General features: G+C 41.6%; 2 protein-coding genes and 1 long non-coding RNA gene across 6 annotated transcripts in view; 1 reads left to right on the top strand and 2 right to left on the bottom strand.

The window, feature by feature from the left end:
- Oatp74d (Organic anion transporting polypeptide 74D) overlaps nt 1-23,038 on the top strand; it is an 87,168-nt gene extending 64,130 nt beyond the window's left edge. Inside the window, exons 5-13 of one of the 2 annotated variants that reach the window (XR_013009291.1) lie at nt 286-426; nt 672-794; nt 6,255-6,419; nt 7,187-7,382; nt 8,083-8,233; nt 8,862-9,096; nt 9,200-9,328; nt 9,939-10,853; nt 11,521-23,038. Coding sequence is in view for 1 of the 2 variants with exons in the window: in XM_076427560.1 (XP_076283675.1) it covers nt 286-426; nt 672-794; nt 6,255-6,419; nt 7,187-7,382; nt 8,083-8,233; nt 8,862-9,096; nt 9,200-9,328; nt 9,939-10,108 (1,310 nt within the window). In the remaining variant the exon portion in view is untranslated. Of the gene's footprint in view, nt 1-285; nt 427-671; nt 795-6,254; nt 6,420-7,186; nt 7,383-8,082; nt 8,234-8,861; nt 9,097-9,199; nt 9,329-9,938 lie in introns of both variants that reach the window. The other variant, XM_076427560.1, reaches the window with a different exon arrangement.
- Nucleotides 285-10,056, bottom strand: LOC143210583 (uncharacterized). Of its 3 annotated transcripts, none has more exons than XR_013009294.1 (4): nt 9,910-10,056; nt 5,259-9,844; nt 2,847-5,175; nt 285-2,284 (listed from the first exon to the last, which is right to left on the bottom strand). It is a non-coding gene; the product is annotated as an uncharacterized LOC143210583 (long non-coding RNA). The 3 variants fall into 3 exon arrangements; XR_013009295.1 differs by having other exon boundaries at nt 5,015-5,175; XR_013009293.1 differs by having other exon boundaries at nt 285-5,175.
- Nucleotides 22,960-26,318, bottom strand: LOC143210813 (calaxin-like). Its single transcript, XM_076428005.1, has 4 exons — nt 25,968-26,318; nt 24,722-24,832; nt 24,253-24,506; nt 22,960-24,003 (listed from the first exon to the last, which is right to left on the bottom strand). Exons 1-4 carry the CDS (start codon nt 26,316-26,318, stop codon nt 23,784-23,786), a joined length of 936 nt encoding a protein of 311 aa, XP_076284120.1. The 3' UTR covers nt 22,960-23,783.
- Between the last annotated feature and the right edge of the window lie 447 nt (nt 26,319-26,765).

Below are 26,765 nucleotides of genomic sequence, written 5' to 3'. Positions count from 1 at the left end.
TCGCGTGAAAGGAATGCGGAGTCGATTGGTCAGAGTGGAAGGGGCACGCTTCGTTTCACACGCATTTACTAGCGAAATATTGGTTTAGGTATTATTTTTTCACGACACTTTATCAGAAATTTTATTTTCGGTAATTGTCGTCTCACGGAAATTCTCGGATTTTTCTAATCATTATTTTTTTTACTTTTTTTTACTTCCCCATGTAAATTTAACCGTGCACTACTACAGTAGGGAATCGTTCTCTGCCATAATCGCGACACATCACGGCGAATCGTTCTGTTGCAGCAATCACGATCGGAGTGAGGATCCTCGGTCCGGCTCTGGGCTTCATCCTAGGCTCCCTGTGCACGATGATCTACGCGGACTTGTCGGCGAATCCGCAAATCACGCCGACAGACCCCAGATGGGTCGGAGCATGGTGGCTCGGTAAATTGAATTCCCTTCGCGTTTCGTCGCGTACCGTATTATTCATCGGCGCGGTCGTCGATCTTTCGAACAGGTTTCGGGATCGTTTCGTACAAAGTTCGACGAATTTCATGTGGAACGCGTAAACCTGCGAACCGCCGTAGACGGGGTTCGAAAGAATCGCGGCTCGCTAATTCGCCGCGCAAATTTTCGGTGGCATGTGTTCCTAGGAACTGAAACTCAAGCCCGGTGTATTGTGATTCCAGGTCTGGTGCTAATATCCGCCATGCTGATGCTGGTCAGCATTGGAATGTTCGCGTTCCCGACGAGGTTGCCCACGAGCAGAACCCCGCCAAAACGGCAGGATGCGAAAAAGCCTAGTCTTAGAGGTAAGTCTTGATTTATTTATTTATAAACGGGAATAAAAAAACTTTACGTAAAGTAACAAAGAACGGACATGCACAAAAACTCATGGTACAAAAGGTATGGTATTATCCAGTAATCCTACGTAATTGTCTTTTAAAAGTGTGAAAAGACCCATTAAAAAAAGAAACAATACGATTATAGAGAGTGCCAGAGTCTGCAATAATGCGATTTTTGGGATTAATTAATCCATATGTAGAGATTTGCCGCGAATCAACGCGTTGCTTTGAATGTGCGGATGAAACAACTAACGAATGCCTGGTTACGGAGTGAAACACCATCGCCACAATACATTCGAGAGTACTGTATCGGAGATAAGCAGGGGTCTCATATTAGGAGAGGTCTTTTATTGCGCTACTTTACCCTACTGTATTTCTGTGCGTACGGTTACGTCGCGCGAGCCGTGTTATGTCGGTCGAGGTACACGGGACAGCTGAGATAAGTCTCTCCCCACGAGGAGCGGATCCGCGTGCAGAAGAACACGGCCGTATATGCGCCGAGCGGAGAAATGCACGCGCGCGTGCCCGCCGAGTGCTATGCACGACGCATGACCGTGAACTTGCCCCACCTAGTGCACCAGTCGGTCAGTCATCATTATTAACGCACACACGGGGCCCCGTGTATTCGCACGATCCTCGCAACCACGCACACCAGCGTCCATAAGTGCACGAACGTACTCACACGCGGCGCCGCGTCGGTGAGACCAGAAATCCGGATGCCCGCCCCTCGCCTCGTCTCGTAAAAATTTCGCTTTCCGTCAAACCTCCGAGGAACCGCGAGCATCTCGATTGCAGACTGCGTCTAGGCTGTTTTTCGAATTGGTTCGCTTGACAGTGTCTCGAGAACACTGTCTATCGGGCGACCTGTCGTGAATCTTCGTGAAGAGTTCACGAGACACGATTCGATCACGCGGAACTTTATGCTCTCCAGGAAAATTCCTGCCAGGAAAAGCGACGTCCTTTGTCGCATTATCGCGCGGTATCGTTAAGATTGATTCACATTAGCGACACCCTCGTCCTGCGACTGCAGGACTTCATATTCTGTCCATATTCTTTCTTTTTCTGTTCTCTATTCATATTTTCACGCGTTTAAATCACACTTTTACTTTTTGTGGATTACAGTTTTATCGATATCGCAACGTAATGTGTCATTGTTTCACTAACAAGTCCGTGAAGTAATTCGTCTACGCTGCTACTAGACGAGAAACTCTCCGTAGCTCCACTATTTGTTCACATTGTCGCTCCACTCGTGCTAAGGATACGCAAGAGATTCTGCAAGGAGATTGCGTATACTCTCGCGAGTGCAATGTGCGTTGAGGGTGACCTCCAATGCAACCATTTCCATTTAAATCAATGTAATCATTTTTTCCTTGAGAACGTGAGTCGGCGTCGATGCGCGAGCATGGTGCGAGCATACCTCTGATGTGAATCAACCTGTAATCTTCAGACGGTCGTACCTGAAATTTGAATAGGAACGAAAGATGTTGAAATAATCTTTGATTCATAGTGTAAGCTATAACGATGTACATGGATGAAGAGAAAAAAGATTAATGAACGTGTTCGTTCGAACGTCTACTGTTATATGTACACATTAATTCGGGGCTCCTTGTTACTCGTTGTTCATTTGGAGACAAACAAAATCAAAATTTGACGTAACTATCTACCTTATTTAAACTGTTTTTTCTCTTGACAGTAATGTTGATTTTCCTTTTGCAGTTGTTGAATCTGGGAGTAGCGCGAAATTAGAGATGAATCGATGCAGACTGCAACAACATTCTTTTATTTCGAAAATGTGTTAGCTGAAACGAGAATAACTGAACGAGAATACCAATTTATCGTTCGTACATAAAGTTAAGATAATTGAAACTGAACTGTGAATATGTAATTGTGAGGGTTGCGAATTAATGTGTACACCTAACAGAATAGTTGATAAAATTGTTACAACCACAGTACGAAAGCCACATTCCTCATCCGCGTGATGAATAATATAACCTGCAGCGTTGCTAAATGTACACTCACAATTTCCAAGCTCCAACGCTTCGGAAAAGCGCAATAGGAATTCAGTGTAGCAAGGCTTTCATGTAACCGTTCACTCTTCTACTGTAGAATCGTTAATGTACGAGTTCAACCATTCGGTTAAAAAGAAGTATAACAAACAACGGAGAATCCGAGTGATTGCATTTTTCGTGTTATTTTGATCAGGCAGTAGAAAGTACATCGGTTTTAGTGGTTCGTGTTTTTAGCGTTCACCGGCATTTCGCAGAACGCCACCCTGTATGTGGCCGGTGCGGGGTTGTCGCGATAATACACGAAGCGCAATGTTAGTCACGTTTGTCTACTCATGGTCTGCAGGACGTCTCTATGCGGGGTTGCCACGACTCTAGCTTCGCCTTCCAGGAAGCCTAGAGCAGTCCTAGGCATCCTTAATGCCGGTTCCCAACGAGCCGAGGGATCCTCGGACGGAAATCTTGCAGGAACGCATCCACCGTGAACACGAGCCCGCAACATTACTTCCCTCTGCCTCGCTTCGTTCTTCTTCCTTTCGCGATTACGCTTCTCTCTTTCGCCACGATAGTTCTCAAATTACTGTCCAATTGTACCGGACGCATGCGAATTCCTCGTTATTCCACTCAAAGAAAACCTTCGCAAGTTTTCGTTCTAAATCAGTGTTTCCCAACCTTCTGTGTCATGCCTCTCATCTAAGCCTTTCGAAAATTCTCATGCCCCCTACGTAACATATATGTACGTCATTTTTAATATTCAAAAATTGAATTGTTCACTGAAGAAACTTGACCTTTTGCACTCGGAGCTATTTTAACTCGAAAATGAAACATTTCTTCCGACCTGGAACATTTCCGTTCCCTATGATTTTGGAAATTTTATGGATATGACATTGGTATAATACCTAAATTTTTCAAGAATCGGAGATTCAGTGTTCGAACACTTTTGGGATCTACTGTATCGGAAAATATCTGACTGAACTTTGATAGAATTTGTTAAATGGACCAAGCGTATGGAAACGTCGATTATTAGTGTACCAGAAACCTACTTTCTGTTCGCCCTGATTGACACTGACTGACTGATTCACTGAACTCGCAAGGAGAACACCCGGGTGTGGAAATCGCTTTTAGAATGGCGTTAGACACACAAGCTGTGAAACTCTTTTCGCGTGTTGACGAGATTAAAGGGAACAAGTTTGTTATTGGAAAAATTATTAGAATCTTTCGAACGCAGAATCTTTCCGATATAGAAAAATTAATTACGAAAAACTTACAGACGAATAAAAATCACAAGAATTGAGGTTTTTCTATTTGATCGAATTTAATCTTTGAAAGAAGAAGTCCGATCCAAAACCCCAAAATAGAACGCTTTCTATAAATCTTTCCGATATAGAAAAATTAATTACGAAAAACCAACAGATAAAGAAAAACTCACAAGAATTGAGATTTTTCCATTTGATCGAATCTAATCTTTCAAAGAAGAAGCCAGATTCAAAACCCCGAAATGGGGTAACTTTGTGTTTGGTTTCAGAAACTATGACACAGTTCTGTTCGAAACATTCAAATCATTTATCTTGTGTTCAAAGAATACATGCTAATTTCTTTTAGAGATAACATTTTACCTAGAATAAGTATCTCAAAAGTACGTTTCAAAAAATTGATAAATAAGAGTGAAAACCACCATCCATGGTTAAATTTTTTAATTGAGGGTGTGTTTGTTATCTGTAGATTTGTTATTTTCTATTTAATTCAACAAATGGTTCTTTCATTTTATAATAACTACGTTATTATTTGTCTTACGTTACGTCTGAAGAGCCACTTAGTCAAAAGGTTAAGGGCGTAGTTCTCCCGACAAGAAATCAAACGATTCGTTCGGATCTCAAGCTCAAAAGTAAGAACTCATAAATTTAGTTTAATGGTTTCCCGTGTTGCACGCTCTTTCTTTCTTTTTTCATCCCTCGAACCCGACCCGATCCGATCCGGGAACTCGGACGTTCGACAATATTTATGAACTTGATTACTAACGACGAGCTAATTAGTCGACGCGATCGGGTTTCATTTCGTTCGATTTTGAAAGAGAGGCAGCAAAGACGCGTGTGTCAACAGCTCCGATGCGACGCGACGCGCAGCTCGAAAAACGAGACAACGAATTGGAAGAACGAGAGCAGTTGGAAGGACGACACTCGCCTGGCGTAAGGAGAACGAGTATCGATCTTCGTCGGTAAAGCGTTAAAAGTCCTGCCAGACGTTTGTTGGTTCTTCTTTTTGCCCTAGAGTCGACGATGAATGAGGTTAAACTGGTCTCTCCTCGCGAATATTCATCACTCATCCCTTCATTCGCATGATTTCTGCAAATACTATTCCGTGAGAGCCGCATTGAAGCGCACTATTATTATTACTAATGGATGAATACAATTTTCTTTTCGTTTACCTTGTTCGGGGTGAAAATTCTCTCTTTTACGAAATCCATTTGCTTCCAGTTTTATAAATCCAATGTCAGATCATATTTGACATGCAGGGGAGACTTATACAGTGAAGCCTTGATCTAAGAAAATCCCTTGGGTTTGTGCTGTTCCTTAGATTCTGTGATTCTACTATTTCTTTAATAAAAAGGAAGAAGAATTTATTCATTGATTTTTGTACCCTTGTGGATCAAATGACACTTATAATTAGTGACTTTTATTTATGTATGTATGTACAATACACACATATAAAATTGTAGTTATTATACCGTTTCCATTTTCTGTTAAAGAACATTGTTTTTGTTAACCCAAACATAAATAAATCAATCTTACTTACGTAATAGTGGTTCGTTTAATTAAAAAATAATCTTATTGTCTAGTGACAACTTGAAAAAATATAAAAAATGTGTTACAATATTATTAAAGTTAAACTTACAATTTCCACAATAAGTTACTCAATAAAGAATATTTTCCAGTGATTTATATTTTTTTTCAAAATTGGAACTTTCTAATTTTTTTATTCAGCAATGAACTTTAATGAATATTTTCCCTTCTGTTCGATGATCTAAAATATTTTATTGATTAAAGTTCATCGCTTGAATAAAGAAATTCGATTTTTTATTTCACCTTAAACTACCAAAATTGCTTTCTTGCCAACCCAATACATTTTTTCCAAATATTTCTTGCCGAGATATCGCCAACACGTTCCTGTTGGGCTGATACCAAAGTCACATAGTAAAACCGTCCGGGTTGTAATAAATAATGTGTTGTATAATCAACAGAGACACAAATTTTGTCGAGCTTTTAGCGATTCTGGCCGACGACTGTGCGGTGGGTTTTAACATAGAATAAATAGGAGGCGATGTAAATCGCGACCTGCAAGATGCACGCGCGACGTTGCACGATGTTGCACGACGTACCCAACCGACTGGCTACACCTCGGCTTCTCTCTTTACCTGTTGCAGACTTCCCTAAAGCGGTGAAGAGGCTGTTGAAGAACGACATTCTTATGTTCCGAACGGCCAGCAGCGTGCTGCACATCCTACCGATCGCCGGCCTCTACACCTTCCTGCCAAAGTACCTCGAGAGCCAATTTCGCTTGCCGGCTCATCATGCGAACATGATCTCAGGTAATTTTCGCGAATAGACACGCGAGGGAGCATCGTCATGCTCGGGGCCCCTCTTGTTCCGTTTCCCCATTGTTAACGTTGTTCGTCGTGGAGCCATCTTATGTTCGCGGTACTTTCTCCCCCTCTCTCTCACTCCAAATAATGGCAAATTTCGTACGAGGGGGCCAGACAGGTGAAACTGTGTGAACAAAAGATGCAACTCGTTTCAAGGCTCCCTGTTGCGATCAAATATTTACAGTTTCCAACGCCTGACCGATAGTATTCGATAAACCAAATATATATATATATACAGTGAACCACGGTAATATTCGGACACTTTTAAAAGGACGATAGCTTTTTACCACGCGCTTATATTAACAACGTATATTAATGTTTTCAGCACACTGGTTCGATCTGATGCTGCTACTTAAGCAATTTTGCAAATTGCCGCAAAATTTTCAACGTTCCGGTCAACTATTTAGACCATTTTCAAGAAAAATTTTCATATAATTGCGTTTGATAAGTGAACAAATTATTTTAAACTCTTTCCAACTTTATAACACATGTTGATTCCATACCTGTGATATAAGTTCGTATATCAATCTAAATAAATCTTGAGAAGGATCCAAACTAGGATCAAAACGTTGATTTTGTTTGATAATTAGCAAAACTGCTTCATAATTAGTAGTAAACGATCGAACCGTTGCACCGAAAGCATTTAACATTTATTAATCGCGAGTCAAAATGGAAAGGACCACTCGATTTGAACATACGCTGTGTTTTTGCAGGTGTCGGTGGTATTTTAGTAATGGGTCTGGGCATTATAATCAGCGGAGTGTTTATCCTGAGGGCAAAGCCTAACGCCAGGTTTGTCGCAGCCTGGATCGCCTTCACAGCGGTGGTTTACGCGATCGGCATGGGTGTGCTGATGTTCATCGGCTGCCCGATGGACGATTTCGCCGGTCTCGTCTCGCATTCCAATGGGTAAGAACCACAGTGTATGCTGTATCTATACCTTTCGCTTCTCGCTCGTCCCTTCTTCACCATTTCTCGAGATTACCATCTCACTCGCGCTTTTCCCTTTCGTATCTTCGTAATTGTAAATTAACACCAGGTTTATAGAACCTATAAATTACACAAGCCACAAGTATCGTTTACCTTCAGAGAGGAACTTTTCTCTTCGGTTGAAAGATTTCTTTGGCACTGTTTTTTTTTTAATGGAGAAAGACGTAATATATATAATTCATTTCAAACTCTGTCTGGGTTTTCATTATAGTTTTGGTAATTTATACAAATTTTCTTAGCTCAATTTACTTATAAATGAAATTTTTATTTGTGATAAACTAGAACTGTTTTTTGAGAAATATTTTGTCAGAAACATCGATGTATTTGACATTCGTTATAAATGAAAAGGCGTCACTAGTTCCTATGAAACCCTGTGTACGTTTTTACCACACTATTTTTTAATTTATACAAATTTTTTCAGTCCCATTTGATTATTATTATTGATATCTATTTACCCCAAAAAATAATCAAAGTGTTCTGTTAAATTGTCAGGATTTGAGAAGTGTTCTGCTGTAATAGTAATAATCAGTTGTAATGTAATAATCGGAATCAGTTGCAGTGAACTGATAGTATTTGTTTCTGTTTAGTATGTTTTACAGGTGTGCATTGTTTTCCGCAGATTGTCCCAGTTCGAGCCTACTTGCGAGGCTACCTGCGACTGTGATCGAAACAAATTCAGTCCAATCTGCGGTATCGACGGCAAAACATACTTCTCTGCGTGTCATGCCGGTTGCTCCAACTATACTGTCGTTGACGGCAAGGTGACTGGGGTGAGTATAGCCGAAAATCACATCGCTCATTGACCCCGTGCGAACAAATGCTAATTACCTTCTACATATTTTCTGTTATACACCCTTTTTTGGATAACCCTAGGCGACATTCTAGGACTATCAACGAACCCACTTTAACATTTAGCACTCAGAGAGAATCATCACTAAAAATTGCTATCATTATTCAAAATATTGTTGAGATTATTAAATATGTTTATATCTAATCAATTACAGTACAAATCTACTGGATTACATACCAAATACATGATAGTTTATAGGAAAAAGGCACAAATTTTGAGTCCGGTAAAGTAAAGTTTGCCCCATTTACGTATTGTATGAGATGTTATATCAATTTCATATAAAATGAAAAAAACGATATAGAATCGAATTATTCTAGGTGGGAAGAAATGTGTTTAATTTTCGTGTTAAAATAGCTGCGAGTGCAAAGGGTTAAATTTCCGTTAAAACGACATCAAAATTTGTATTGTTCAACTTTTTAGAATATCGTGCTTGTATAAATTTAAATAACCACAGAAGTCTTGACTTTTTGAATGTTCCTTATCGAGTAGTTTATTGTGGATTTGTCTCAAAACGATAATATGTAACGTCGATTTTCCTTACTTTACAGTTTAATAATTGCCAGTGTGTAAGTTCGAACTTCACGTTAACGGAAAGCACAGCGAAGATCGGTTACTGTGATCTCGAGTGCAGCAATTTTTGGGTTTATATGGTCCTATTCTCCGTGTTCGTCTTCATACACTCGACCAGCGAGGTGGGCTCCATGCTGCTGATACTACGGTGCGTGGATCCGCGCGACAAAGCCATGGCTCTGGGCCTCATACAATTCGCCATCGGCCTGTTCGGTAATTATCTCTTTAGAGATAAGAATCTTTGAATATTAGAGAGTTCGGACTCTGCAACACTATCAAAGGAGTGACATTTATCCTTTCGTCCTTTGATTTCTAGGTAACGTTCCGTGTCCTATCGTTTATGGTGCTGTGGTGGACTCTGCCTGTCTCGTATGGGAGTACGCATGCGGTCAGCGAGGTGCTTGTTGGCTCTACGACTCGAACGTCTTCAGAATGTTCTATCATGGTACGTGATCTCGAAATAGATCCGCAAAATCCAACCATTAACCAAATATAAAATAACTGTTAAAATTGTAGTCTTTAGTGGTAGAATTAAGGATGTTAAGGGGGTACGAGTTTCATTCCCAGGATTGCAAAGATGGTGTTTTTCAGTAGTCAAACGCGCTAGATAAAAGATCAATATCTGCCGCGAACGCCCTCAAAAGTCCTATTTTTACGTTTACGAGGCATAACTGCCTTAATCGGAAGCATACAGCTGCGCATGTAGCTATTTTCATAATGCTGCGACAGCTACATGCTGCCCAATAATGCAAATTACGTCTCTTAAATGTAAAAATAGGACTTTTGAGGGCGACTGCAGCCTCTTTTTTATGTTAAGTCCCCAGAAGGGGATAGTGTGGGACTCGGGCGACCAGTTCTTCGGATCCCCCACTGTCCACTAAAAAACATCCATCACCCAGGACTCTTGAACCCTGTCTTTCCTCATGTATCTGGCCCGAATTAGGAACAGTTCAGTTCTTTCCTGAAAAAGGAAAGAAATAACTTAAAAGTTATCGGTTTGGTTCAAGCCTTGAATATTTGACTGACCCTCGTACAACCGTTCTGTTCTCCAACAGGTACGACGGGCGGAATCCTGGTCCTGGCGTTTGTGGTGGACATAGTGGTCTGGTACAAGGCCGGGAGCATCAATTTCGTGGAGGAGCAAGAGACGGAGGACGGTACCGTGGAGGAGATGGCGACCCTGAAGTCGCAGGACGCGCAGGCCGTTGACAACGACTATTTGTGAAGGGTGTCGGTCGAAGGTTGACCGGTAATCCCAGGAACCTGGCCTGAATTCAGCGTCGTGAGCCGGGGAACGAAGCGATTACACCAAGTGTTCCTAACCCGACGAGAGATTCGATGACGCAGAGTCGACGAATCGGCAATCGGCGGGGCTAGAGTAGCTGGTGGCCGATTTCTCGTAACTCGCCGAGAGTGTCTGTGAGCTTCGATTTTCCGAGCGCGGCTCGGACGAGTTTCTCGACGCCGCGGTGAGGAAAGAACTCGATACGAGAAAGCTGCCGTCTCGATTCTACAGTAGAAAGGTGCTCGCGTCGATCGTGTTCCGCGATTCCGGCGATAAACCGTCGACGATACCGGCGGGAATACACGGCGGGTCGCGTCGCGGATCGACCGTCGGAGATGTCAGTCCTAGGCTGGGCTGGGAAATGCCCGTAGTTTCCAAAGAGGCTGTGCCGTGGTTCACGTGGAATCAGCACGGGACGAGGAGGAAGACGGAGAGGGAGGGGTTACTCGATGCTGGTGAAGCTGGAACAGCGATCGAATCGCGAAAACGATCGACTGGATCAGTGACCACTCTGCCCAGAAACGGATGAAGCAGGTTGGAGCGATGGCACCACACGAGTCGGAACCTAGAAGCGTGTCATCTGTCCGTCAGTCTGTGTACTCGCGAAGCAAGAACCCGTCGATCATTCCATTCGACCAGTGATTAGGATTCGTTGAATTTCCTCGCTGATGAAGACAGAGAAGAGGTTATTGCGTATTTTGTCTGTGTGCGTGCGTGCGTGTGTGTACTGCTAGCTCAGATAGGTATATTTGCGTGAGTTTGCGTCGGTAGTTCGGAACGCGCCGGTCTCCTTTGTTTTTTTGTTTTCCGTACTCACGGAGGGCCGACACTGTGTTTTCAAGTCAATTCTCGGACACCGTCAGTGTTCTTCGCGCAAAATTGCTGCTTACGTTTCTTCCGAGTCGCTTCGAATCTAACGGCTCTTATAATTTCGGGAACCGGCGCGTATCCCTTGTCTCAACTCGGTGTTCTAGCATCTGGCGATCGCTTGTCTACTTTTCTACGAGCAATCGTTCGCGTCCGTCTCGTCCTACTTTCGATCTTCGAAACGGGAGTGTGAAGGATCCTTCGTTGGGACGCTCTCTTTTAATTATTACCGTCCGGTGTTCTACCCGAAGATACAGACAGCCGCGAGGAAAAGTGTGCAAGCGGTTTACGGTTTGCCTCGAACGAAATAAGCGCAAGAATGAAGAGACGTGAGGAATGAAGTCGGATGGAAAGAAAGGGAGAGAGAGAAAGAGAGTGTGCGTGTGCTCATATATATTATATATGTATATACATTATATTATATACATATGTATACATATATGCCTGAATGGAAACGAAGAAATATATATAGGTCATATTTTTAGATGATTTGACGAGGAAACGGATGAGAAAGAACGAAAGAATAATTAGTTTGTCGCTGATACTAAACTACGGAAAGCAGAGAACAGACCGCGGAAGGAGGGAAAGCATTGTTTCTAAAATAAGAATCGAAGAAACGGCGGAAGGATTTCAAGGACGAGAAAGATCGCGCGAGTCGCTCGAACAAGCGGACGAAATTTTCGCGTGAATCGATCTCGCGACCGAGAGGAATAAAGAGTACCTTCCCAGCGAGTGTAGCGATTTCGATGCAGGGTAAAGCGAGGAAAGGATAGGAAGCCAAGAGGACAAACAAACGCGCGCTTCACCTCCGAATAAAATGCCATACCTACGAGTTATTTAGCAACCGCGAGCTAGACGGCGACAGTGCGATACTATCAATCCCGTCGAAGTCAATTGGAGCGAGGAACGGATATATATTTTTGGAAAGTTTCGAAATATATTTTTGTTCGAGCTGTTCCGTACTTATCCGCGAACGATCGAGAATAAGGGGTCGTTCCCCGATCGAACGTGGCGAGGAATAGAAATTGCGTTTCTTTTAAAAGAAGTTGACTCGTGATCGAAATAGTTTGATTTCGCAAGAAATTTTAACCAGGACCGGGTGAATGTCATTTTATTGCACCGAGGAGAACGTATCTCGCGAAGCACACCCTCGTTCACAAAGTATTCGGACGTTTTTTAATATTACTCTTTTTAATGTTGTGTTGGGTAGAAATGTATATGTAATTGGCTGCTGAATTACCTTCATGACAATGAAGGGGATACTGCAAGAATTTTAGATCATTGTATTAGTAACCATTGTTTTAGGGGGATGCTGTGTTTCTGTTTCGGCGGAACTATTTAACTTCGTGTTACTTTTATTCGAGATTTGATTTTGTACAATCTACAAGATCGTTTGAAGAAATTACTGAAGATGCAGAAATTGTCGAACGATTAGAGTGTGTTCCGACGCTTGTGGACGGCGGTGTGCATGTTTCAATGATACGTAATCGGTCGGTGTCTCGGAAAAAAGGAAGAATACCTGTATAATACGATGTCGCCTCTTCGACGAAGTGTTCGTCGAAGGGCCGAGATGCGCCGCTGTGTTACTCTGTAGATTATAATATGTGTTTCCGTGTGTATGTTTGCGCGTGCAGCACACTCGTACCGTTGAATCGTCGACGATACGAACGAGAAGAATTGCACAGGCGGATACGGCCTCTCGTATACCCGTTGTACCCGTCTCCGACCGAGAATTGTATTTTTGTATTCGAAGCGAACATAATCTATATTTTAATCGATCACGCGTCGTGTGTGCACGGGACACGTGACGTCGAACTGATTCACCCTTCGGAATCCGTCTGTTCTCGTTCATTCACGGCTCGTCGTACACGGCTGAACGTGAACAGAAACTGTTGAGACATGATTCTTTCTATCCGAAATACGTTTTCTCTGTTTTTCCTCTAACCTGGTGTTTATCGAAACGGTTGTTGAAACCCACGGAAGCAAATTTGTCGGACAATGGGAGCGTGCCGTGCAGCGTCGAGGAAGGGTGCGTGCGTGTGTTAGGTTGTTGCATGTGAAATGTCCGATTTTTAACAATCATTTTAAACGAATCTTTTAATCCCGTCATGCTGGAAACTCGAGTTCTCGCCACTCGTCTACGAGAACGTCGATTCGCAGTGATAAAAGTCTCGCGAAAGCCAGGGCCGAACATTTGTAGAAACAAAATGAAGATCGGACCTTAAACGACAAACTTCTGGAGTTCAAATTGTATATAGGATATCTATACTCGGTCCAACGAGACGAGAGTGGATAAACGAAACACCATTCTTTTGTTAACTATCCGAGAAACGTGTAACTATGTCGCACTGAATCAACCTGCATTTGTTTATCTTCACTCGCTCAACTCGTTGGACGAAATCTGCGGACATGAAAGTATTTTTTTACGGAAACGCTTCGTAATATTGGCATTGCAAAATTGGGCATTTTATATATGACAATCTAATGTTTACGAAGAGACGATAGGATATGTCTAACTGTTGTCTCGAAGCGAAACCGAGACTGCTCGGGGCTGCTTGAAGAGACAAGTGGAGTTTCGAGGAACGAGACTGTCCTCTCGGAGCGTAGATTGGAACCATAGTGATGTCCAACGCGCGTGTATCGTTCGCGCTCTTTTCTTTCGTTCGGTTCTTTTCACGATGTCCGATCCTTTCGATTCTCCATCGATACGACGGCCATGAAATATCAAAGAGCAACACAGACAGAGGGAAAGAAGGAGAGAGGAAGCTAGAGAGATTGAGTGTATGCGTTAGTATGTGTACGTGTTCGAGAGAAAGACAGAGAAAGAGAGAGTGATAAACTGGCCGTCGTCCCATGCGTCCGTCGAACACAGAGATATTTATTTCCTACGAAAGAATCGGAGCAAATGACGACGCATGCGTATATTTTCATCAAAATCTGCGAACTGGAAGAGACTCACGGAGAAGAAAACTCTTTCCTTCTTTCTTTATATCTTTCATTCTCCCTTTCTCTTTCTATCTCTTTCTCTTTCTCTCTCTCTTTCTCTCCCTCGATGTGTACGTAAGCGTGAGTGTGTGTTTGTTAAGCGACTATTCGTTTGTTAATCTATTTTGATCGCGAAAGGAGCTGGTACGGACGGACTTTTACCACTAGAAGTATAATAGAGTAGTCAAAGCGACTCGTTCTTAATTTTTTACAAAAACGACAAGACTACGGTTGTTCGGATTCGACACAATTTTCAGTGTCACGCGCACACGAATCAATGGGATTTGTTTAACACGTTGACTGCGCGTTTCGGAACATTTTACAGGAGTATCGCTCAATTTACGCTAATTTACATATTCGCAAGACACGCTGCAAGTAACACGATTGTAGGATCTGCGTTTATAGATTTAATACGCGGTCAAGTTACACGTAAGTCTCGATTTCTCGAAGAGAATGAATCTTTTCTGTAAAAGGCGTGCTAGGTGTATTCGTACACTTGTTCGATCATTACTTATTCTACGTTGCTGCCTATATTTGAGGATACTCGTCGTATTAAGATCACATTCGAGTGGTTCGACAGCGCAAATACCGGTCACGCAGCGTTCAACGTGTTAGTCAATTTCCGAAATCTGCTTTCCGTGCTTACAAGATAAAAATTCTGAAATGGGTCTCATTTCGATGCATCTGCTGGTTCTAGTGTTAACGAGTCCTATCTTATTTTTCGGATAAACAAACGACTCGAGCAAAGCGACAAGCGAAACGTACATTCTCTCCGTAGCGTCGCAATGCGAAAATGTACAGCGAGACATTCGGAAGCAGCGAATATTATTTTGCCTTTGCCCTCGTTGTTTGGCGTCCCACGGTGCTAGCTCAGGGTCAGAAGGGAGAAAGATAGAGGATACAACATGAGAGCGTACACTTATGCCACTGGTCACATTGACACTTGGCACATATGTACATACACTTCGCGTAAGAGCTCGTTCTCGTGTTGTCTCTCGTTTCTCTTTTCTTCGAGGACCTGAACACTGCTAAACGCGCCACGAGTTAGCGGGAACGGAAATGCAGTTTTTCCTCGTTACCGTCGCATAGTTTCAGGGCCACAATGTAATGTTATCAAACGGTGGATGCTATTTTCTATTGAGTAGTGACGTTTCCTGGCCAGAGGATAAAATCGCGATGACAGTACGGGAAAATTGTATAGCTGTTCAAGATGGCAGGGAGGCAAACGTGACGCTATGGAGGAAGTGCTGTGTCCACTCGCTTCAACGCTCGACACATGAATAGGTCGTTGTTTATCTAATAGCACGACTCCTGAAAAGCATAAAACCAGTGTTGACATATTTCTATTATTTACATAATTGGTTGCAATTTGACTCGAAAGCACACCGTCTTTTCTCGTTAAAATATGTCAGGTCCTCAGCACGTGCTTTCTCAGACCTGTCGAGGGGAAAAGTCAATCAAAAACCGAGCGGTTGGACGTACACTGATATGATTCAATTGAAAATGTAGTGGCGAATCATAGATGTGATTCAAATACGAATGAATTATCGACCAACCAGATACACATTGATCTAACATCAATTGTTTGTATAAACTGTGGGCGAATTAATAACTACACTTTCTCCAGAATTGAATATCAACTGTGATCCCACATAAGTGTTAATAGAAGTGCATTCGCTTCACGACAAAAGCACAGCATCTTTTCTTTTTCTTCTTGTAGTAGTGTGAATATATCGACACTGGTTTGATGATATTTAGGCGTCATGTTGTTGAATGGCCGACGACTTTATATATTACGTGTACGATAGAATTGTAAATATAGGAGAGTACAATAATTGCCAAAATAATCGTGGCGCGGAGCGACAGAGTCTTGATCTTTAATTCCGAGTGTTGCGTCAACGTCGGTCGAACAGGACTTTTAACCCACAAGCTCGTCATCTTCTTCCGAATCGTATCAGCTGTTCACTGTCGAGTACAATGTGTCTAAGACCGTTTTTCCCAAGTGGGTTTTATATTTGAGCCTGCAGTTCTGATCCTCTATATAGATCGGGGAGTTCCAACTTATTCCCCTCCGACAATGTCCCCACCATTCGAACCTCTTCTGACTACTACGTACACCCGTAGAGTTAGTGAGTGGTGGCGGAAGTGGTGGCAGAGTGGCGGCGTGGGAGGGAACAGGGACGAAGTTACCGGAAGAACCTAAACGGGGAAGGTGCCGCGTATGACTCGCGAGGTACAAGTTGGAACTCCCTGCTCTAAATCGAGCCGCGATAAGGCGTCTTCGAGTTCAGAGTTGCGTTCGAAAGTGTTGATTCTTCTCCAACATAGTGAACGTCCGTTAGAACAGAAAACGAAGTTCTAGCTAATGAAATTTCTTCTGGAATTTTATTTGTGATCATCACATTTAGTACATTTTTGTTATATGGATTGGAGTTGAAAATAGCCTTGTTATGTTCGAACGATTTCAAGCACGGCCTCTCGAACATATTTCAATGTACCTCTGATATAATACGTCAAATTTCGCATTGAAACTTCGCAGACATACTCCGATTAGCTCATGCGGAAAAAGAAAAGCTTTTCTAACCGAGTACAAAAGTTGTTTGTTAAATCTTCTTCATAGTACGAGCCACAACTTTCGAACGCTCTCACGCGGTAGCTCGAGGTATAATTGAATTATACCGTTCTCCTCCGTAAGGTCGCGCAATTTTAAGTACACATCGAGTCGCTTGGGAGCAGTGGAAGCTATTTTTATTTTCTCTATAATTATTCGCTGCTGTCTCGAAATTGGCGTAGTACAATATGTCAGAAATAGAGAGGATATGAAAGATGGTCAAGTATGCGACACTACGGGGGAAGAACTGTATCAGCCACGAATCATTTGTTTCTTGTCCCTCGTTAGGAAGGTTAAACGTCACGATGACGACACGATTACACGGAACACTGCCTACATCACATACTGCCAATCAATCGACAAAAAGACTATAGCGTACTTCAAAAACGAAAGAAACGACCAGCCGACTGAATTACTGCCCCGTTCGTTCTTGCTACGTTACCGAAACGTGTTTTTAAGCGATTACGAAAGTCAGGAATTATACAGAAACTTACTATTTTAACGAATATCCACTAAGTAAAGAATAATACGAAGCCTGTATTTCAGTTTGTCAAAATGTTCGCTTGGCTAGACTCGATTAAGTCGAACTTGCTACGGATACATAAACGTCCACAGTTGACAAATTCATGGTTTTGGAAATTGACAATTTTTACAGCCCAGTTGAAGTAATTTTCTCAATTAAATCAAACGATTACTTCCCATAGCAGCAGTAAACTGAGGTAAAGCGAAACTATACTAATTTTTACAGAATTTTGCATTTGATTGATCTCTCTGAAACTATGTATGACTTACAAGCGGACGAATGTTCGCAGTTTACTAATTATCTGATCGTAGACTGAGATCTGAGAAAGATCTTCTATACAGTACAGCCTTCGTCGAAGAAAAAGCCCCGGGTCCGTGCTGTTTCTTGGATCCTGTGGATTACTGCATACCGTCAATTAAGCCAGGCCTGTTTAGTGTCATTTTAATCAGAAAAATTCCGCAAACGAGTTGTTGGAAGTCCCGTAAAAAAATAATAAAAAATAAAGAAGTTTTGTAATTGGACGAGTAGTTCACACCGATATATATATCCGACCTCGTACCGGATTACGCGGCATGTTTACACTTTACACTGCAGTGGAGGGAGGATATTCGTTTTTCGTAGATCCTACGGTTTCCGTTTTCTTAGATCAAGGCTTTACTGTATTACGTTCGACCAGTCTTAAGATTCTCAAAGAACGAGACTATACTTGCATTTGATACTCGTGCGATTCTATTTTGAACGAGATTTTACAATATTTTCGACAATCTAACATCACTTTTAACGCTCTAAACGGACAAGCCACGTGTTCAGGTTTAATACTCGACATTTACATTCTTTTTTAGCATTTAATATATTCACTGTGTATCCATTCGTTGTTAAGTCGTTGTCGTAGTCGTTGTCGTCGTCGTCACTGCCATCACGAGCATTCGTTTCACAAATCCGATCGACCGTTGACGCAACAAAGGACGTTGTAATAATTATATTTTAGTAAAGAGAAGGATTTATCGATATAACTATACCGGTAGGATAATCAGCTGCCTCGGTGGCCCGAACATGGTCTTACCTAACTACAACGTAGTTTCTGTTTTTTTTTTTTTTAAGAGAACGATAATTGCTAGTCTTTAACGAGCGCCGCGCATGCGTGTAATTCGCGCGCTGAAATATAAAGTATATTATATACAATGAAATATATATTATACATATATATGTATATATACATATACATATATATATATATATATATATATATATATATATATATACATATACACACACACACACTAAATGTTTTATTGATTCGATGTCGCAGCAATTTTACCATTTTGCAAGATCCTCGCGAATAAAATCTTACTCTATTGTTATCGTGTATTTATCATTATCGAAGCGAATTTGCGTAGACACGTAGTTCAGTCGAAAGACTTGGTCAAGAAACGATTTAATGAATCTCATTCGGCGGTATTGACACTTTCAATTAGCTTAAAAAGTCGTAGGAATTGCTGCGCGAAGAAAAACGCGTGGTCTCGTTTGTGTTCGACGAGATCGAAAAACCGATCGATTGCATTTCGAACGATTGCAAAGTGTTAGAGTTGCTCCGGTGTTACGGTTATGCGCATAACACATGTGCGATTATGTGTGGATCAGGAGTAAGAAACGATTAAATTGATAAATAGAATTAGCGGCGAGCGGGGGATGTGAAACGAGTCAGATGAGGAACGAATACAAATGCCATGTTATTTTTTCATAGACGCGTACTGTCGTGCTAACGATTATTATGAACTATTGGTTTGATTGATTAATTAATTGCCACTGGCATGGCTTCGCCGTTGTACACACTGGCATCGACCGGAGTCGCCACATCAAATTAAGGGGAAGAGGTTACCCCCTCTTTGCCATTACCAGTTCCGTGGCGGAAGCGTTGGGAACAGCGTCGTAGAAGGGGAAGATAGAGCGGGAACACAAATCGTAACCTGGCGACTCTGGCATCGACTATTACAGTAAAGTTGCGATATTTTTCTGCGGCCATCTATCCAGAATTTATCCAGTGCCTAACCACTTCACTGCCGGTTCGGCGCACTACGGGCCAAACCGACGAAATCTGTGTCAAAATCAAAGAACTTCGATAGAAATGAGATAGAGCGATGAAATTTTTTTCAAATGAAAGCTGAAACTTTGCAGAATATGGGATAATTATGGAGATTGTGGTACGAACGTTTTTTAACCTTGAAAGAATTCGTTAAACTTGCACAATTTCAAGGAAATTCTGGTTTTGTCCAATACCACGCGCGGAAAAAATTTTTTTTTAACATGCGACACATCATTTCCCGTAGATTTTTTCACGCTGGTGTGATTTACATGCTGTCCTTTTCTACGTCCGGCTTCGTCTGCACTTTGTACACGCAGTCATAAAAAAACAATGTCTCTGCACGATATGTCGCCGTGCAGAACACAGCCGTTGGGAAAATATCGCGACTTTACTGTAGTTCTTCTTGAACGAATATCGCTATAAATTACAATAATTGTTCGTCGTCGCATATTATTGTTGTACTACGCGCTTCAATTTTTCTACGTGACATGTCTAGTACTCACACTCGCAAACGCGCACTCTGCCCCCCTCCCACATACACACACATGTGAAAACGCGTACATGCGTGCGTATAACACGAACATATACATATATATGTATATAAAAGGAATCGATTACTCCGTAGCAAACGTAAGTGTATTTTGATATAGTGCACTGTGCCGTATTGGCCGCGTGTATGCGTGCAAGTGTGATACGGATGAATTCTGCGTGCCGTCCGGCCTGGGTATAATCGCCAGCCGTGCCGCGCGCAGAACTTTAACGTTTGTAAATGTCGTTGAGTTGTCGGTATGTCTGTTTTGCTGTTGTGCTTATTTTTAGCTAGTTATCGCGTAGGCAGTTACTTTTCCGTCGAGGCGAACAACGTCGGTGCGTGTCGTTGCTCGGCGATGATGATTTCCTTTCGGACATCGAAACGAAACAATCGAGACACCACACGAGAGATCAGCGGAGGCTGTAAAACGGAATTGTGGATCGCGCGTTGCATTACGGGAAAGGGATCCGGGGGCCAGAGAGAAAACGGGCGACAAGTTAACACGTTGACTGGCCGATGCTAATTTATTTATTCGACCGAGAAGTTCAGATTTATTATAGGAATTGCACTTTCAAGCGTCCCGCTGGATCTTTCCAAATGCGTGTGTATGGTACAATATCACGTTATTTATTAAGCATTCGTCAAAACGATGACGTCAATTAGAGATACGAAATAGTTGGATTTATTTTGTTTAACAACATACATACTTTACCCTGTGAAGAACAAGGTAAATCAAGTTGGAAAATCATATTTGGCATTGGATTCATAGACTGAAACATTCATCATTGAATATCGTAAGACTCGAATGTTTCGATCCGCATTGTTATCAATGGCTTACGAGTTTTGTGAGTGATGCATTCACAAGAAAATTTTATTCGCTAAGTGAAAGATAACTCGTGCTAAAAATTGATCGAAAGTCTTGTATCTATCAATGTTTTGTAACGTGCGCGTTTTTCTGCTCTTCAAACATTTGCACATTGTATAATTGTATAAAGATGTGCGGTTTCATTATAAATGTAACGTCGGCATTCATTTAGAAAGGTTCATGGACTGCCAGAAATCCATCGTCCGTTCAGCCGAGGGTTGAATCTCAAAGAAGAATCGCATCACTCGCGTACGTAGTAGAATTTCATAGTAATAACTCGATTGTAATCGAATTATACAACTGAAACTCTTCAATTAACTTAATTGCCGATTACTATAATCATGAGCGTGATTGAATTACAATGTAGTTGAAATATATTGAAAGTTTATCTCCACATTGCATTGTAATTCAATTAAATGACAGATCTGAATTACGAATTATAGTATGGTCGAATACGATGTGATTGAATTGCTTTGCAATTGTAAATGGAGTAATTCGATTATAATTCGGCGCAATTTTGATGTATGCTACAGTCAACGTGTTAAGGGGGAAGTCTCGTGATTTCTGAACATGCATTTATTGCACATGATACAGAACCAAGTATCAAGTAATTAGAGCGTTATAAAAAATTGTTCTGTATGACGAAAGAGTAGCTGAATCAATCACGAAAGAAAAGGATAACGAGAAAAAATTGAAGAAATTGATCAAATTCGTGGAATTTTGGAACCCTTACAAGAGACTGCCCCCTCATAGTCGTGGAAATATTTCGATGTCAAGTTCAGGCGAGTAATCATCGATTGACGCGGATCACGCGACGTTGTTCGTCGACACACGATTCCTCCAGGATGATTAAAACACGCGTCTCTCCGACAAGACTGTAAATAGAAAATAGGCGTACGACGGACCCCCGCCTTAAGGTTCCCCCACACTACTCCCAACGTTTAAGTGCCTAAAAACTGGAAGAAATCGCGTCAATCCTCCTCGCATCCTCGTTGTTTAGTTTCTAGAAGTGGGCAAGACACTATTTCGTCGGATGCAAACGGAAATGCTCCGCGGCGAACTCTTTTCCCTTCCGTTATTGTGAGATCCACCTCGAATAAAGAGTAACAGTGTGAGCTAATAGCAGAAGAAACGTATTCAATTTCAAGGACTTATTTTCACTCCCATGGTATGAAACATTGTCCCAGACAGCACAAAGACGTCTGTTTGACGTCTAAAAATGTCGGGTATCCAAACTTTATAAACTAGAGTAAATCCTCTATAAACGCAGTAGCCTCGGGGAGGTTCGTTCCGTGAATAGAGTCTAATAAACACGTATGCTACTAATTTCCTTTGAACCGAAATGAAACTTTACTTTGGTGCTGTTAATGCACAGCTATTGGAGAATACGTAAGCATACAATAGATATAAATTTCCTCCTTTTCTATTAAAGTATACGAACTACAAAAAAGTTCTAATCACTGAAACCGTGGAAGGGCAAAGTGGGCGGAATAGTGTTTTACCCGACTGCTAGTTTCGCGTCACAGTGGAGGAAATATCGTTGTTCGATACCCTCAGCAGATCTCAGCACTCTGACGAAACGAGACCGTGGATCGTTTATTTTTTAATTCGCGCATATAAAAAAATCCCGCTCGTTTCCGTGGAGCGCGTTTAACGAATGATCGCGCTCGCAGAGTGCGCCGGCCGGTCGGTGGTGTGGTTCACGACTATAAACGCGTAAGGTGCACACCGGAACAATATAAACGATGTAATGTATATAATAATAGCGGTACCGCCGGGTTACGGATGGGTATGTACAAAGAGAGACAACTAAGCGAACTTAGTACAACCGGAAACGACGTTTCACCCCCCCCCCCTCTGTCCCAATGATAATTGTACAAAAGAGAAACGACGCATGCAAACCGACACGACGGCGGCGCGGCGTCCACTCTGCGATCGCGAGCAGCGCTCGTTCGTGTATATTAATTATTACAGATATATACATATAAAACGAACAAATGAATAAAAATGAAGAAATATACATCTATATATATATATATATATATACACACACACACATATATATATGTGTACAAACACACGCGAACAGAACTACGTAGTACAATATACATACATAAACATACACATACGCGCATAAACACAGATAGACGAGTGTAGACGAAGGAACCTTGAGGTTGCGGCACGGGTCCCCGGAACCGGAAGTATAGTTATGTACCATACGATGCGAAGCAGATACGTATTTTATTGCGTGCGACACTGTTGAAGAGAAAAAAAAGAAAGAACACAGAGACAAAAGAGAAAGAAGTCAATTGTTTCGATTACGCGCGAGCGAGCGAGAGAGAGAGAGAGAGAGAGAGAGAGAGAGAGAGAGAGAGAGAGAGAGAGAGAGAGAGAGAGAGAGAGAGAGAGAGAGAGAGAGAGAGAAGAAACCCCTGTGCATCACTTGTAACATACCTCTAGAAACGTTTCATAGTTTAAAATTAGCCTTCGGGTTATCGGTCGAGGATCGGCGGTTCGATCGATCGTTTTCTTCGAGACAACGAGACCCATGGAGCTTACGAAGAGAAAGCATTGTAGGAAGAGATATCTCGCTTCCGGGGAGAATGGAGAACGAAAAGATTTCGATGCTTGGTAATCCGAGGGTTAAGACTGATTCAGCGAAGCACGCTGTAAGAAAGCCAGATCGAACGTATTTTGTAATTGTACTATTATTATTATTATTATTATATTATTATTATATTATATTATTATTAATATTATATTATATTATATTATTATTAATATTATTATTGTTTGTAATTACGGTTACTATCGAATTTGTTTTTAATAAACGGCAGGTGCCATGATTACAAGTTTGTCGAGCGGATTCGATGTTTGATCGTGGTTTAACCGCTTCCCTCGATCCTTCCTTGATCCTTTCTGTCTGTTTCGTGATGAAGATTATCAGCAGATTCCGTAAAAAATGTGTGTTAATAATGTTCTTTAAACCGAAATAAAATTCATATATGTACTTTTTGTTTCGAGACATTTAAAGGAAAAGGATATTAATACTAAATGAATTCCATACTTAATGTTTAAATAAGAAGCACTATCTAAACTTTTATCTAAAATTGAAATTGTTGGTACAGTATAATTTTCGCATCGTCTCTTTACTGCAACGTGTCAATAATACGCGAACAATTTTCATCCGTAGCCAAGCATTGCCCGAAAGCCTCGAGTAGCAATGGTTCTTCCATGACAGCCAGTTTGTAGTCTTGAAAGGAGATTTTTCCATCACGATCCACGTCCAGTTTCTTCAATACTAATTCTGATAGATCTTTAACCGCCTCGTCTGGATCTTCTTCACCTGGTTGCTTCATTAAACACTTCCTACGGCAAATCAGTAAAAATATTGTAAAGTATCTCAAGATTATTATGAACATACTTCGGTTATGGCATTATCCTGACTCAATTTTAAGTGCAAAAGTTACCACACGTGGTCAGGTTATTAGGAAACCCATTTATTTGTTATTACTTGTTTTCAAGATAAAATATACATAGCTATTAGCGTGAAAAAGATTATGTTGGAGCGCGTTTCTGTTAAAAATCGCACATTTTCTATCAGCCAAATATGTTTACTTAAAAAGTTGGAAGATCTCGTCCCTGGTGATGAAGCCATCATTGTTCAGGTCGTAGACTTTGAAGCAGAACTCGATCTTCTCTCGTAGACTCCCGCGAAGATATAAATCCAGATCCATGATCCACGGCTCCAATCGAATGATCCCTTCATTCTCTCGATCCCAACAGCAAAATATACGCTCCACCAGCGCGTCTTCCGTGATCACTTTGAACGTGTCGTGCAGCAAATCCCGGAACACGGTCCTGTCGATACCCTAGTTACGACAACGAGATCATTTTCACAGTTGACGGGTGAACAGCGCGAGCAACGATCTACAGCAGCGGTTGGAGAACATGCGACAAAAAGATCGACTCCGGTGAACGGGACAGGATTGTGGGAAAGTTATGCGAGTTGCATGCTTCCTCGCGGACTGAAAATGACAGGATCACGCACGCGACTTAAAATTCCTATGATTCGAAGTGTCGCTACCTCTATAGCCTGGTTGGATTGTTGCCTTCTACCGATAACGAAAGATTGCCCAACTTGTTGCTGTCCGGAACTGGTTAACTTTTTGTAGAGCTTGCAGAGATTGTCCAATTCCTGCCTGTGACAATTCAACACCGACCAGATTCATAGCGAATCAAATTAAAGGATTACAAGAATCTACGAGTAGCAATACATTTCTTACAGTTTAGTCAAACCAGTAAAGAGATGAATAAATTCCCATTTGGTTCCTATGTCTTGGGATTAATATAAACGATCTTTATCTTTCATAAAGATCCGCGGTCTAAGCATATTTTATCTATTTCTGTATCCTTGTAGCGCTGGAAATTACAATAGAATGTGGATACAAAAAGTATTTGAACACTAAATTCCCAATTCTTGAGAAATCGTCAATATTCTAACTATGATTAAAAGAAAATAGTATTCAAAATGTTTCTTCCGTTTGTAACCTTCTGTGAACTTGAAGATCTGTGTGTCGTATACCAATGAATTCATCTTGACACACACTTTAATATTATATAAAAAAATACCCAGTATATTACATTTGAAAAATTGAAGTTCAGCTCCATTTCTAAAAGAATAATGAAAAGACAGTCTAACTTTCTCCGGTATTTTTATTATATATAACAAAAGAGACAACCTAAATTACCTATCGTAATATAGGGCACTGAACAACAACGGGCGCTGAAAGGTTAAATCAATCATCGTCTGTCATGGCCGGAGACGCTGATTTACCGAAGTCATAAAGACAATTACAAAAAAATCGATATTATTACTTGGACGGCAAATGAAACTATTCTAAGATAGTAGAGCAGTCGTTATTGTGTCTGCCGGAAAGTTCTGTTTTCTCATTAACTGCCGGTGCTAGGCGCACATAAAAGAATCATTAAATGTATGCTACAGGGTGTCAAGAAATCATATGTCGCTGCCACCATGGCACGATTCCACATCTACGATTTGTTGGAAACTCCCATAAAAAAACTCCCCGCAAAATTGACCTTGGCCTTGAAAATCAAGGTTAAACGAACAAAATATTTTGTTTTGTTCAATCGTGTTCTACGGCTAATGAGTAGGAGTGGGATCAAGTACCTCGCAAACAGGTTTGAACTTTGATTGATGGAATTCGCACTCTCTCTTTCTCCATTTTTAGGAAATTACGATCTACAAATAAGTTCTAATCATTGAAACCGTAAAATAAATCGCGTAGGGCGAGGGGGGTTAACGAGTTTACTTGCCAAGAGAATCTTGTTTTTCTTCGGAGCGATTCAATGAGCTTGACGGTGTGGGTGGAATTTCTCGCGCCGCTTCCTCCGTCCGGCATTCTCGCGCGTCGGCTTCTTCGGGGCTGCTCGTGCTTCGTCCCGCTGGAAGTTAACCTTCTCGAGTCCACGGAAGCTTTGCGGCCGCTCATCAAGAAGATAGACACGCTCTTCATGAGGGTAGAGCCAGCGCGAAGCCCTGCGACGCTTCTACCCTCGACGCCGACGCCGACGCCGACGCCGACGCCGGGACCGACGCCGGCGCCGACTGCGCGATCGGCTCGAGGCTTTGCTTTCGAGGAGACGCTCCGTTCTTCGCTCATCTCTGAAAAATTTCAAACCTCGTGTAAGCGTACTACGGCAGTGAACAGTTAAATGTCCGCGGACGGGACCGAAAGTATAACTTTGTGTAAATGTATAGACTGCGGATGTTTATGCAATTTTCAAGTTTTGTGTCAAGTGGGGCCAAATAAAATCCTATTCTCATTGGTAATAGCGTTTGTAGATCCAAAATAAATCAAAGTCGTGCTAGGTTTAGTCGAAATTGATACTCCAACGTTTTTTGAACATTTTTATAAGCCATAAAGATCTGCAGACTACTTATGTGTATACAGGGTGAACCACGAAGTGTTATCAACTTTGATTATCCTGCTGTTAGTGGTTCGTTCGGAGGTTTTGTTAGCTGAACCAACTTGGTTCAAGGAGAGCTTTAAAATGATTGTTTCAAATTTGTTGCTGACCCTTTTTTTTCCAAACTTCACAAGGTCAGG

This window comes from Lasioglossum baleicum, chromosome 7, assembly GCF_051020765.1.
Source record: "Lasioglossum baleicum chromosome 7, iyLasBale1, whole genome shotgun sequence".
In the NCBI taxonomy this organism is placed as follows: domain Eukaryota; kingdom Metazoa; phylum Arthropoda; class Insecta; order Hymenoptera; family Halictidae; genus Lasioglossum; species Lasioglossum baleicum.
The sequence above is the reverse complement of the archived record's forward strand: the minus strand, read 5'-3'. Positions and strand labels throughout refer to the sequence as shown.